We start from the raw sequence: 13905 nt of genomic DNA on the forward strand, positions 1-13905 counted from the left end.
TGGTTTGAGAGGGTGAAGTTCTCACTGAGGGATCTGGAAAGAGGAAGCATTTTCCAAACCCCTGGAGCATTTGTGGGTTGACAGCCATCAGCAGTTGAAACCACGAACCCTCTCTGTGTCCTTCAGGCGCATCTGCTCCTTTCTACCAAAGCCTCACCTAGAGGCGCACTCCCAGCCCCTTAAGACTGTCCGCACACAGGTGTTCAGGGTCACCTGTCCCTGGAGGGCCTGGCAGCTGGAATAAGGGAACAGTTCTATTAGCCTTGGCAGCATCAGGAAAGAAGAAACTGCAGTCTTGGGGGAGAGGGGCTGCTGTGTGCTCACTGCATCAAGACAAAACCCACCGTGACCTGAAGATAAAGCGTCTGTTCTCCACCCTCATGAGTAACACGGGTCGTCACGAGTGTAGCTCGGTCCTGAGGGGACGTAGCTGGGAGGACGCACTGTCCGCGCCACCCGTCTCCTCCTGGCCGAACATGGGCAGGCGGGTGCCGCCTTGGAGGGCTGTCGTGGTCCCCTTGAGCTAAAATAAAATCCTGCCATTCCCCGTATCAGTGCTGGGACAAATTAAGTTATTTAACTCAGAGTTAACGAGACTAAAGCCTCAAAACTGATTCAAGGTGCTGCGTGTGAGATAGATAGATAGATAGACGTGAAATGCAGAGATGATCCCACCTGTGCTGTCTGTTCAGGGGGTCGGGGCTCCTGAGGGTACCCGGGCTGGACTCCCAGAGCAGTGAGGGCTTCGGTCACCAAGGGAGGTGGAGGGGCCCGTGAGGTAGAGGGCAGGCGGCGAGGAGGGCCAGGGCTGCCGCCACGCCTACTCGAAACCCTTGAGGTGCTTGCCGACGCTGAGAAGTAGGCGCCGAAGAGCATCTACTGGGTGACCCCGAACAACAGGGCTATGGCCAGGGCCCTCCTGGCTCCACAGTCTCCTGGGGGGAGAGGAGCCCCCAGAGCTGACCCGACGGGCAGGGCTCCAGGCCTCCCTCCCCCCCCCACCCCAGCCAGTGGCTGGGCGGACACCAGTGCAGAGGGAGCCGCGGTCTCCAAAGGGACACAGCCCTCACCTGGCACAGTCGGTGAGGCCGCTGTAGCTGTCCTCACCCCGGCCTTTCTTGAGGGTTTGGATTCAAGTTTTCAAAACGAAATTGAGGGCTTCCCTGGTGGCGCAGTGGTTAAGAATCCGCCTACCAATGCCGGGGACACGGGTTCGAGCCCTGGGCCGGGAGGATCACACATGCCACGGAGTAACTAAGCCCGTGCGCCACAACTACCGAGCCTGTGTGCCTGGAGCCCGTGCTCCGCAACAAGAGAAGCCCCCGCAATGAGAAGCCCATGCACTGCAATGAAGACCCAATGCAGCTGAAAATAAATTTATGTATTAAAAAACTAGAGCAAAAGTTACAATGAGTGAACATCTTGCTTTTGGCGTCCTTCCCTCAACACAAAGTGCCGGGTTCCCTGTGCGAGCTGGCAGACTCGGCTGAACTCTGTAACAGGGACCTTCCCATCGCTGAGCCTCCTTTACAAAATGAAGGGCTCGAGCCCCAGGGGACACACTGCACGAGGGCCCGGCTCATGGGGCAGAGGCAGGGAAGCTGAGACAGGGAAGCCTCTCCTCCCGCCATTAGCCTCAAATTGTGGAAGGCCAGCAGTCACTGATAGCTGGTGCCCAAACCCTCCTGGGGACAGGAAGCCCCGAGAAGGTGGGGTGTTTGTCAGAGATGAGAGTTTCTGCAGGGGCCGCGGGTCGTGACCCTACGTGGTTTTCACGTTGGGGCTGTTTCATCTCTTGCATCCTGAAAGCGCAGAATGTTCGTCCTACAGACGAGTCCACACACGCCTCCTCTGGAGAGCAAGTCAGGCTGCTCCACCTGCAATGTACTCAGCTTCCAGAGGCGTCACCGGGCCTGCGACACAGCCGGACGTGAAGGAGTGAGCGAAGGAGGCCTTCCCCATGGGTTCCCTGACCCCCAGGAGGTTCAGTTTGGCGAACAGGGGGAAGTAGATGACGGAGAAGGGGATGTCCCCGCGGAGGAGGGGGCGGCCGCGCTGAGCTCCCAGCCGCTCAGGCCTCGTAGCGGGGCGGGTAGGAGCCCGGTCACCATCGCCCCCCGGTGACAGTGGCATTGACATGTGGGTGGAGACGGCAGAGAGGAGAGGAAAGGACTTGCTTCCCCACCCGCCTGCCGGCACCCGAGGAGCCAGACACGGACTCAGTGGGGCTGGCCTGTGAAGGGGCGGCGGGCTGGGCCGGGCACTGTGATGGGAGAACACTGGCCCCCGGCCTGGGTGCTCCTGACCAGCCAAGGAATTGGGTTCTCCCCGCTTGCTGACTGAGGAACCATCTGCAGGCCTTTGCAGGCAGGCCTTCCCGGGCCCCAGAGCACCTGACTGTCGTGTGCGCCTGGTCCCCGCAGAAGGGCCTAGACTAGTCTCCCAGGCCCGACCCTGCAGCCCAGTTCTGCCATCCTGGGTTTGAATATCCTAGAAGAGCACAGAGGCCCCTTGGGGAGCCGTCCCTCTGGCCTTGGGTTCCTCTCCCTGTTCCTTGAGGCCCTTCTGTGTCCAGCTTGGGGAGAGGCCTCACCTGAGAAGGGCGGCTCCCAGCCCCCGGTAGAGCCCCACCAGGCCCTGGGTGCGGAGCAGCTCCCTGGCGATGAGGGCCGCGGCCGGGCACCTGCCGGGGTAAAGGGGGCCCCGCGGGGCAGGGCTGGCGGTGGAACCCTGGCGGCGGGCTGCGGGGAGGGAAGGCAGCCCCTCGGGCCCCGCCCTTCCTAGAGCTGAGGGTTGTCCTAACTTGAGGACATCAGTTCTTGGCTCCAGGGAGCTCTCTCTCGGGTCTATGTTATCTAATAGGATGTCCCTGCTGCTGAGGCTGCTTCCCAAGGGCACGGCCACTGCCTGCCCAGCTTCCTTTATAGGAAACTGTGGTAGGACCCCCTCCTCCGCCAATTCCTTACCCTCCTGTTAAAACTGTGGTTTTGATCTTTCTTCCATTCCTCAACCATCTCTAAACTTATCTGCACAGTTTCACGCGACTTGTACTTTGGGACACAGGAATCCCCGTATATCTTCTGCGTAATTTGTAAACCAGCAAAATTATCTTTGTTCAAAAACTGCCCTTCAGACTTAAGGGGTGCCTCCTTTCTCTAGAATTCCAAGACTAGGGGAACATGTCCCATTTTATGGAATTAGATTTTTTAGATGTCAACCCTTTTTAGTGGAGTAATTCAGAGCACATGATCTGATGAGTTAAGCATCTAATAAACAGAACCGAGTTTTTCCCCTGAAAATTGGTTATTGATGCAAGCGTTTTGAATGTGGGTGAGTCTCATTAATGACCACAGCATTCGATGCACTGAAGTTGTGAGAATATTAATTTTTAAAATTCTCAGTGTTTGAGACACTTGGCCTAGATTTTAAGCCCTAAAAGGAAGATATTTCTTGCCTCAATTTTGATTGGTATCCAGCAGAGCAACAATGCATACTAAGAAGGTACTTGCTGCCCCTTTTACCATATTTCATAGGGTAGAAATCTAGGCACAGGTCTCAAACGAGTAGCTTTAAGGTGGTCAATCAGTGAACATGATTTCCCCATTGTCTGCCTTAGATGTACATAATTTACCCATCCATCCATATCCTGAATTTTACTTCTTTTTGAGTGTTGGAGGAATACTAAGACTTCTTGTCCAGGTTGAAAAACGAAACGTGACAGAACCTTACCCTTTGCAGATCAGAACACAGCGGGGGCTTCCAGTGTCCGGACTTCACTCTTTCTGCAGTTATGTTTGCTTCAGGCTGGTCTGATCCAGCCTGGAAATCTGGCTAAACTCCAGCTCAGCATGTGTGGCCAGCTGGTTGGAGGGGAGATGCACACCCAAGGCCTCACAGGTGCTGTGTCAGTCCCGTGGCACAAGGGCTGGGCCTCGCCCTGGGGAGACACCCTCTGTGCCCCCCCCCCCCCGCTGGCCTCCTTCCATGGGACACACCCCTGTCCTTGATAGATGCTTTGATACCTGACCACTGTGTCTTTGAGAAGACCCGGATTTAGGAAAGGGCCAAACTTCTTTTCCAGAGAAAAGCAAAAGAATAGGAATGGTCCTCTTCTCCCTTTCACTGCCTTCCCACGAAAGGCCAGCTTCCACAGCAACACTGAAGTGTGCGTGAGCAGGCCACTGACGTTTCTTAAAATCTTTAGGAAATCGGGCCTAAATGTTAAGGCAGCAGGACAGACGTAATAGGGAAGCATTCTCTCTCCCTCCTGAACTGAGTCTCATCCCTGCTGTTTGTCCTACAGCTGGAGGTGTTGAAATCCACAAAATAAAGACTTCTACTGACCTGGAGCGCTGACTGGGTCACAGTCTGGCGGATGAGTGCGAACGTGGGGAAATCTGTTCTGACAGCCCTTTATCGATCCCGTGCGAAGGTGGGAGAGGCCTCACCCAGGCGCCCAGCACGCTGCAGCGGCATCTTGAGCATTTCCAGGGGACAGGTGACCGCCGCCTGGCACAGCCCAGCTCCACACCCGGCGAGCATCTCCAGCTTCAGATTCCACTGCGCCCCGTGGGCCGGAGTCAGGCTCCTTCGGCCACAGGCCAGCCCTGCTGCCCCGCCCTGGCCCGTCTACCCTCCCTAGGTATCTAGTCCCCATGGGCTGGCTGCCGCTCACCCAACTGGGTAAGTAGTCAAGCTCAGTCTCCTTAATGACAAGAGACTAAATTTAAAACAGGATGCCAGAGAGGCTGAGACCAGGACCATGAAACAACCCATTGCAGGACTGCTTCCTTCCTGATCCCCCAAGAACTGTCACTGGGGCAACGGGAAGCACAGAGAGAACTGCAAAGTGTCTGCAGTTGATCTGTTTCATCAGCATAAAAACAGACACAGAAAGATGGAACAGAATCCAGAGCCCAGAAATAAACCCCTGCATATATGGTCAACTAATGTTTGACAGGGAAGCCAGGAATACTCGATGGAGAAATGACAGCCTCTTCAAGGAATGGTGCTGGGAAAACCGGATATTCACATGTAAAAGAATGGAACTAGACCTCTATCTTACACCACTCACAAAACTAACTCAAAATGGATTAAGGACTTACATGTAAGACCTGAGATCATAAAACTCCCAACAGCAGGAGAAGTTCCTTGACACTGGTCACCTAAAGCACAAGCAAGAAAAGCAAAAATAAACTAAAAAGCTTCTGCACAGCAACAGAAACTGTCAACAAAATGAAAAGGCAGCCTACTGAATAGGGGGGAAATAATTGCAAACATATACCTGATAAGGGGCTAATATCCAAAACATACAAAGAACTCATACAACTCAATAGCAAAAAAACACCCCAAATAATCCAATTTAAAAATGGACAAAGGACCTGAATGGACATTTTCTGAAGAAGATATTCAAATAGCCAACAGCTACATGAAAAAATGCTCAGTGTAATTAATCATCAGGGAAATGCAAATCAAAACCTCTAAGCTGTATCACCTCACACCTATTAGACTGGCCATCACCAAAGACAACAAATAACAAAAATTGGTGAGGACATGGAGAAAAGGGAGCCCCTGCATTCACAGTGGCATTATTTACAGTAGCCAAGACGTGGCAGCAACCAAAGTGTCCGTGGACGGACTAATGAATAAAGAAGACGTGGTGTATATCTTTTTATGTATTATATACAATGGAATACTACTCAGCCATTTTAAAAAAAGAAGGAATTCCTGTCATGTGCGACAACTTGGATGGACCTTGAGGGCATTACACTAAGTGAGATAAGTCACACAGAAAGAGACAAATACTATATGATCTCACTCATGCGTGGAATCTATAAAAATGCAAACTCATAGAAGAAGAGATCGGATTTGAGGTTCCCAGAGGCAGAAGATGGGGACTGAGTGAACTGGGTGAGACGGTGCGGAGCTGCAGTTACAGGTCAGTGCGTCCTGGGGACGTGATGCACGGTATGGTGGCTGTAGTTAGCGACACCGCTGTGTATGTGAGGGTTTGCTAAGAGAGCAGATCCCAGGAGTTCTCATTACAAGAAACACATCTTTGTAAAAAACAAAAGGCGACTTCCCTGGTGGTCCAGTGGTTAAGACTCTGCGCTGCCAATGCAGGGGGCCCAGGTCTGATCCCTGCTCAGGGAACTAGAGCCCACATGCAAGCTACAACTAAGGAGCCGGCGTGCCGCAACTAAGACCCGGCACAAATAAATAAATAAATAAATTTTAAAAATAAAAGAACTCTTAAAAAAAAAACATTTTTGTTAACTCTGTGAGCGGATGGGTGTTAACTAACATCATTTTGCAGTGTATGGATGTCAGGTCGTCAGGCTGAACACCTTAAAGGTACCCAGCGCTGAACATCAGTTGCCCTCAATAAAACTGAAAAAAGAATTCGTCTGCGAAGCCACCGCGATGAGAAGCCCACGCACCGCGACGAAGAGTAGCCCGCGCACCGCAACAAAGAGCAGCCCCCGCTCGCCGCAACTAGAGAAAGCCCGCGTGCAGCAACGAAGACCCAACGCAGCCAAAAATAAATAAATAAATAAATAAATCTATTTTAAAAAAAAAATTCGTCTGCTGGTTGATGACGGAGCATATAGATTCTATATGGCCTGTCTTTCCAGATTAGAAATCACTTTCCATCTGCCAAACCACACCAGCGCTCAGCCACCTATGCACATTTACACACTTGCGGACAGGTGAGCCAAGGCGTGGTCGCCACCCGCTCCCGCCACCTTCCAGAAAAGAGCGCGATGCACCCCTCCTCCAGGAGCTGCTGCCGGACGTCACTGGCCGCCAGCTTGACGGCCTTCTCTGGGGTGACTGCGGTCAGGTTCACCACAGCTCCTGGAAGGAAACCGCGAGGGTGGGGCGTCTGCAGCCATAGGGACCCGCTCCCCCAGCCAGTGAGCTTCCAGGATGAGTGGGGCCCCTGGGAGTCGGGGGGCTCCTCTGCCTATTTCACAGAAATGCCCTTTCTTTTCCGCCACCCCGCTGGGAATGCGTGTGCCCGACGGCTCCTTCGTGCACTTCCCACAAGTCACCTGTGTCTGGTTCGTGCCACCCGCCCCCCGACAAGTGACTAGTTCCACAAATTCAGCCTGATCGCGAGGTCCTGCGGGACAGGGCTGGCAGCTGTGTGGGTCCCAGGGCTTCGCCTTTACATTCGGGGCCACTGGCGCGTCAGCCCCTCTCAATCCAGCCTCGTGTCCATCTCGCAAGGCTCGACAGTCACAGTGTGCGGCCCTGGCTGGGGACACTGTGGGGGCGGGGCCTGGTGCTACTGGGGAGTAGCCCCCCACCTCTGCAGCTGTCCGGGCTCTGGGGCGGGGGGTGCAGAGAAGGTGGGGCTCACTGGCCTCCACCATCACACACAGTGGTGCCAGGACGGGGCCCCCGCGCCTCATCACATGCAAATGTGTTCCCCCTCCCCTCGCAGAAGCCAGGTCAAGCCCCCCAAGTCTGTGCCACCCCGGGCCCTGAGGAGCCTGCCTCGGTTCTGCCAGGAAGCCCTCCCCCCGAGCTGTCCTCCCTGGCAGTCTGCTGCCGTGGAGGCGGAGGCCAGCAAGGTCAGGGTGAGCAGGCAGCCGCCCTGCCCTGCCCAGGCCTGCTGGGCCCCGCACCCCGATGCACCCCCGGCCCCCCACATACGTTCCTCTGTAGCTTTCCTTTCCACGCTGGTTCTGTAGCCGAGCCTCGGCCAAGTCGATGGGGAACACACGGGTCACCCCCAGGAGCCCGGGCACGCCTCCGCTGATGAGCGTTGCTGTGACACTAGGCCCGGGGTCGGGGGTGGGCACAGCGGGGGAGGCTGGCCGCACAGCCAGGATGGCATCAGGGGACGAAGGGCAGGACGGAGCGGGGAACGGGCAGGAGAGGCCGCTCCTCGGCCCCTGCCCCACAGGTGTTCAGAGGCCCCTCTCCTCGGCCTCCCCCAGCCCCACAGGGAGCCAGGAGGCCGGGCAGGGGCTTCTGGGAGGGAGGCCAGCTCCGCACCCAGGGGGTTCAGCTCCTTCAGGGCTGCCTCCGGGCTCTCTGGCTGGTCCCCACCCTGGAACCACGTGTAAAAGCTTTCAAACGCTTTTTCAAGCAGTTTTATTTCCAGCTTAAGGTCAGGACTGAGTGTGAATCCTGGCTGTGCCGTTTGCTTCAAGCAGTCACCTGCCTCTGATCCCTCACCCCCATTCCCCAGGTGAGGCTGGCCTCACTCCAAGGTTTGTGAGGACAAAGAGGTTATGCATTTGGAAAATGAGAGCCACAATCAACAATAAGAACACACGCTTCTGATAAGGAAGAGAACCAGGGTTAGAACTTGAGATGATCTGATTGTGGCCAAAAGGAAAGAAAGTCACACTACATACATCGTGAAGTCTCTCGTCCTGGAGTTTGGGAGACTGAAAATGGAAAACAAGGCTCCTCGGAACCTAGCACAGAGTCCCTCTGTCTCAGGCAGAGGCAGAGCCTTGGAGGTAGATTACCTGAGAGCGGATAACAGGATGTTTTTCTCAGGAGTGGACCTTGATAAACAAGCCAGAAACTGTGGCAACAAACAGACTGTGACTTAAGTTTTGCAGCCTGAGAAGATGCAGGGCCAACAATTACCAGTTACAGGACGTCCAGGGCGCCGGGGGACAGATGCTCTCCCTTGGGACCGGGAAAGAAGCCGTTCACCTCAAATCCTGGTCGGACATCGTCGGGAAGTTCCCAGGGCCGCGGCTCCAGTGCAGGGGGAGGTCGGTCACCTGGGAACCCACGCCAGCTGCCCACGTGCTCAGTCCGCTCTCTTCCTGGACCTCTTGGGCCTTGGGATCAAAAGGTCAGAAGAAAGGGGGTGAGGATGCTGGCGCTGGGAGGGGAGTCCCGGCATCTGGAGGGCCCGTCCTCGTTCCCGGGCAGCCGACGCGGCTCAAGTGTCTCCAGGGATTTTGTTTTGGGGAAGAAAAGAGATCAGCGTTTCTCTTGGTGTGTATTGACCCTTTCAGGAAAAATGGACTGAGCGCCAGGCACTGGCTGCCCCAGGTCTGGGCGAGAACGCTGGTTGTCAGGAGTCACACGTGAAGGAGGAGACAGGCGGTAACTGAAGCAAATCCTGGGGGACAGCCAGTGACCTGCCTCTGCCCAGAAAGATGCAGCAGGGAAGGCGGACAGAGACTCCGGGATGGGGAAAAGGCGACCTGAGGCCCCAGAGGGTGTGAGGGCGAGGGCTGCGGGTGTCCGGGAAGAGCATCCAGCGGGGCAGGTGCCGTCCCTGCGAGCAGGGACACCGAGTCACGGAGGTGACGGGGCCGAGGCCTGACCTCCTGAGGCCTCTTGCCTTTGGCTTTTCTTCTGAAAGAAGAGTCCACTGGAGAGTGCTGAGTCTCAAGGTGACGGGACCGCCGGCCGCTGAGTGGAGAGCAGATGGTGAAGGTCAGAGGTGAGAGCTGACAGAGAGGATCCAGGCCACAGGGGAAGGTGGGCGGGGGTACGCGGTCGGAGCCGGGACAGGGAGGCTGCAGGCACCGGGTCTGAGGGCTGGCAACATGGGAAACTGGGTCTGTGGGAGGAACAGGGCCGGAGGAGACTGGGGGGCGGGACGCTCAGATCCCTGCCCGCAGGATCCCGGCAGTACACGAGGTTATTAGCACCGGTTTGCGGTGCTCCCGCCCAAGAGCCTTAATCATCCCCGACATCAGCAAAGGGACTGAGCATCTGCCAACCTCAGACCCGGGCCTGGAGTTGGGGAGAGGAGGTGGCCGGCGCCAGGACTGGAGCCTTAGGAGCCCGAAGGCCAGGAGATTAGTGTCCTGGCTGTTCTTCCAGACACTTGCTAAGCTGTGGAGAGGACCTGTTTAATTCCAACTGCAGGAAACAATGGGCCGCACGGAAAACCCTTTCTGTCGGAATCCAGACAAATAATTGAGAATCTTGCAGCTGTATCCCCTGCTGTTTGTGGAACTAAATCACTCGTTTATAAATTGTGGTTCACTGGCCACTGGAACAGGGGTACCTAGGAGAAGCCGGAGAAACCAGGGGCACCCCGATCCCAGGGCCAGTGGAGCCGCAGGCGCTCCTCCACCAGATGGCGGACCCATGTCCCCAGCCACATGCCAGGCGCTATGGCCTGGCAGCTCCCTCGAGCCGTGAAGGCAAGGTTTGTGAGTGGTGAGTGGACTGTCAACAGTCAGCAGAAAGGGAACCGGCAGCCAGGGCTGTCCTGGAGTCACGTTCCACAGATGCTCAGCCCAGGGCGACGGAGGCCCAAGTGCCTGCCGCTCTGCCAGAGCTTGCTGGGTGCCTGCCGTGTGCAGGGGGGGACTCAGCTGAGAACAAAAGCAGGTCCCCCCCTCCCAGGCCCCGGGCAAGGGCGATTCTTCCAGAAAGCAGGCCCGAGGCACCGTGCTGCCCGACCCAGGGGCTCAGTGTGCACTACAGGGCCCGGGCCACCGGGGTGTGGGCGCCTCCCTCACGAGAACCTTTCACCTCTTTGACTTGCGAAGCCCCCCAGCCTCCTGGGACCTGTGTCGCGGGATCCCAGTGCCCCAGAACACCCCTCCCTCCGCACACCGCCTGTCTGAGCGGCCCGGCTCCCCCATCAGCAGCCTCCCCGCCTTCTGGCCATTCCCTGCCACTCAACACCCAACCCCCCAGCCCCCGGTGGCCTCTCCCTCCCGTCCCCAAAGCCAAGGAGTCTCTGCCTTCACGCTTCCTCCGAAAAATAGGGCCACGCACGTGCTGGGCTAGGACTCGAACAGAAGCTGGGTCAGTGTTGAGAAACCTTTATGGCAACTTGAGTAATTTCATGTTTTAGAATCTATCAATAAAGATGTGCGCTTTTGTTTTTTTAATTCTATTTTTCTAGTAATCCATTTTTGCTGTATTTCACAAAATTACTGGTCCATAGTAGGCTGTGGGGAAACAGACCCTTCTTCATGGGTAGAAATGCTGCCCAGACGCCAGCTCCCAGCCTCCACCCGGCGCCCAACCTGCTCGCAGGACCCTGACCCTGCCCGGGGTCTGCCTTACTGCACCCCCACACCCTGCCGCCCTTGAGCCCCGCACTCACTGTCCCCCTGATGGGACGGAGGTCCTTTGGGCCCCTGCTCCCCACATCGGCCCTTTCAGCCGCTCCAACCTTGGCCTCTGTGGGCCCACCTGACGCCCAGGTACAGGCCCAGCCCAGGGCTCCAGCCAGAGTCCGCGGCTGGCATCCCATCCAGATGCTCGGTCTTGGGGAGTGGCCTGAGCCCCATCCTGTGCCCCCCTCCCCTCGCCCTTGGCTCCCCAAGCATGCGAGGTCCTGGCCACCTACTGGAGGCCTCCAGGATTGGACCCCTGACGCTGCAGCCCCCAGGGCACTGCACTTCCACGCGCATACGGTGCCCGTGCACCAAAGGAAATGAGGCCGTGCCGCAGCCTCCTGTTTGCCAGAAGCGGCTCCTTTCCTCCTCACTCTAAGCTCGACATGGACAGTCTCCCGCCTTCAGCCAGAGCTTCTGCCTCTCTACTCCCTTGATGGAGGTCAGATCCCCGCCCGCTGCGGGACGACTGCTCTGTGAGAGCCCCGCTTGCCTACAGCAGCCCCTTCACCCCGAGCCATCTCCCCTCCTGTTTCTCCAACAGGCGGGTTTGAACGAAGCCCCAGAGGCTACTACTCGGGGTGGGGGGGCGGCCCCACCTCCCCAGGGGCCTAGAGGTCAGGGAGGAGGACAAACAGCACCAGCCTGCAGGCCTGTTTCGGTATTCTGCTGGCTTCTCCGCACGGATACCTTCTGTCCATTTACGGGCAGAGGGCGCTGCAGGCTGGTTTGCAAGGTCCCTGCACTTTCAAGAACATTAAAGCTGAGCTGGGAACTCAGTGCTGCCCTAAGGATTCTTCCAGCTCAGGGGCTGGAAAGCCCATTTCGGAGGAATGTGATGGTCTTAAAGACCAGCTTCCCGAGCGATCAGGCTGCGGGTGCAGATGCAGGGGACCTTGTTGCCCAAGTCAGCAGCCCCCGCTTTAGCCAAGTGATCTCACTCAGTGCGTTTCGTCTCCACGTCACAGCCTTGCTGAGGACCACGCAGGGCAGTGGGGCAGAGTGGGCTTTGCAGTCAGGCTGCTTTTGAGCTGCATGATCTCCTGTTTACCACTCACTAGCTGTGTGACCTTAAGCAAGTTACTTAACTTCTCTGTGCTTGTTTCCTCAACTATGAGACATATTCCGACGTAGAGAACCTGGCACAGCACCTGGCACATACGAGGCGTCCACTTAATGATACTGTCCCTCCCTTTCCTGGTGGCAGTGGATGCTGACACAGGGTGTGAAGTTGGGTCCAGAGGGCACAGGCCAAGCACATTATGATAATCCAGCAAGAGGCAGAAGTAGAACCTGCAGTGGGAGGGAAGGGATGTGAACGATTTCTGTGAAGCAGCAGCATGGCCAGATGCCCCGTGTGAATCCCCAGCCAGCAGGAAGAGATCAGGAGGACTGCGGCAGTGAGGCGGTGGGGGCAGAAAGAAAAGCCTGGCTGTTGACGTGAGTGTAAAGTGTAGCCACGGAACAGACACCATTGCACACCAGCTAGGGTGCTACAGACAGAGCTGGAGCTGCTGGCTGGGCCTGGCGCCCTGTGGGTGGGAGCGTGAAGTGGTGCCGCATCCGTGGGAAACAGGATGGCAGCCCCGCAAGAAGTTAAAACCTGAGTTACCTTATGACCCAGCAATTTCACCCCTGGGTGTGCACCCAGATTTGAAAGCAGAGTCTCGGACATGTAACTGCGCACCCACGTTCACTGCAGCATTGTTCACAGTAGCCAGAAAGGGGAACAACCCAAACATCCATCGACGGGTGGTGGATAAACACAATGTCGTCCATCCACACAGTGGACTGTCACTTAGACTGAAAAGGACGGAGCTTCTGACACCTGCTATGACACGGATGCACCGGGAGGGCACTGCGCTCAGTGAAATAAGCCAGACACAGAAGGACAGCTACGGCATGATCCCACTTATCCGAGGAAACGGGATCAGTCAAAATCACAGACACAGAGTAGTAAAAGTGGTTACCAAGGGTGGGGGGGTTAGTGTTTAATGGGGACAGAGTTTCAGTTTGGGATAAAAAACTTCTGGGGCTGGATGGTGTAGCGGTTGCATGATGACGTGAGTATGCTCAATGCAACTGAAGCATACACTTACCAATGCTTAAAATGGTAAGATTTATGTATATTTTACAATAAGAAGCAAAACAAAGAGGTGAGTAATGAAGGTAGTAAATTACATTTAAACATGAATGGGGGGCACTGGGGAGTGGAGGAAGGTGTCCACATTAATGTGAATTACAGTAAAATGGTTAAGAAAGGGTTTTATAAACAAAATAGACAAGGTGTAGGAAATAAAGTCTGGAAATAAAATTGCAAATTGTTTACTAATTGAAGAATTTAAAACACTGGCAAACGAAAAATTACAAAACGGCAGCAGGACACATGGGTGTCAAAGTCCAACAGGAATTTGGAAAGGGTGTCAGCGTCTCAGAATTGATGGAAGTGCCAGTCGGCTGCAGTGACAACTGAGGGTACCGGTAAAAGTCTGGTCGTCTGGAGGAGGCGTCCAAAGGAGAGGGGGTGGGAGTGGGGTGAGATGGGGCTGTGGGACAGGCCTGGGCCATTCCGGCAGGGGCTGATGCACTGCCGGGGGCCACGGAGGAGCGGAGAACTGTGAAGCGGGTGTGGTCAAGGCAGCGGCTCAGTCCCCGCCTCCAGGAAGGGAAGGGGGAGCCAGATGCTGGGAGGAAAATGCCAGGTGAAGAGCTGGGATGAGTTGGGATGAAGGTAAAGAGAGGAAACTGGGGCAGCGTTTATGGGGAGGGGACCCAGGGGAGGAGATGGGTGTGGTCAGAGGACTTGTGGGGGAGTGGGGGGGTGGGCAGAGCGAGG

The 13905-nt window shown here is 56.0% G+C and overlaps 2 protein-coding genes across 5 annotated transcripts in view; both read right to left on the reverse strand.

Moving 5' to 3' along the window:
* Window positions 1-95: 95 nt before the first annotated feature.
* Window positions 96-11243, reverse strand: SLC25A18 (solute carrier family 25 member 18; the record flags this gene model as incomplete). Its single annotated transcript, XM_082351358.1, is given in 10 exon segments — window positions 96-1132; window positions 1136-1163; window positions 1865-2032; window positions 2594-2683; window positions 4135-4214; window positions 4417-4629; window positions 6801-7920; window positions 8683-8813; window positions 9309-9547; window positions 11126-11243. Coding segments are annotated over 10 exon segments (2253 nt in total). The 3' UTR covers window positions 96-1066.
* CECR2 (CECR2 histone acetyl-lysine reader) overlaps window positions 8083-13905 on the reverse strand; it is a 162581-nt gene continuing 156758 nt past the window's right edge. For all 4 annotated transcript variants that reach the window (XM_082350487.1, XM_082350486.1, XM_082350485.1 and 1 more), the window contains exon 19: window positions 8083-9396. The gene's annotated coding sequence lies outside the window, so the exon portion shown is untranslated. The remainder of the gene's footprint in view (window positions 9397-13905) is intronic.

Source organism: Balaenoptera borealis (genome assembly GCF_965194805.1).
Source record: "Balaenoptera borealis genome assembly, chromosome: 13".
Taxonomy (NCBI): domain Eukaryota; kingdom Metazoa; phylum Chordata; class Mammalia; order Artiodactyla; family Balaenopteridae; genus Balaenoptera; species Balaenoptera borealis.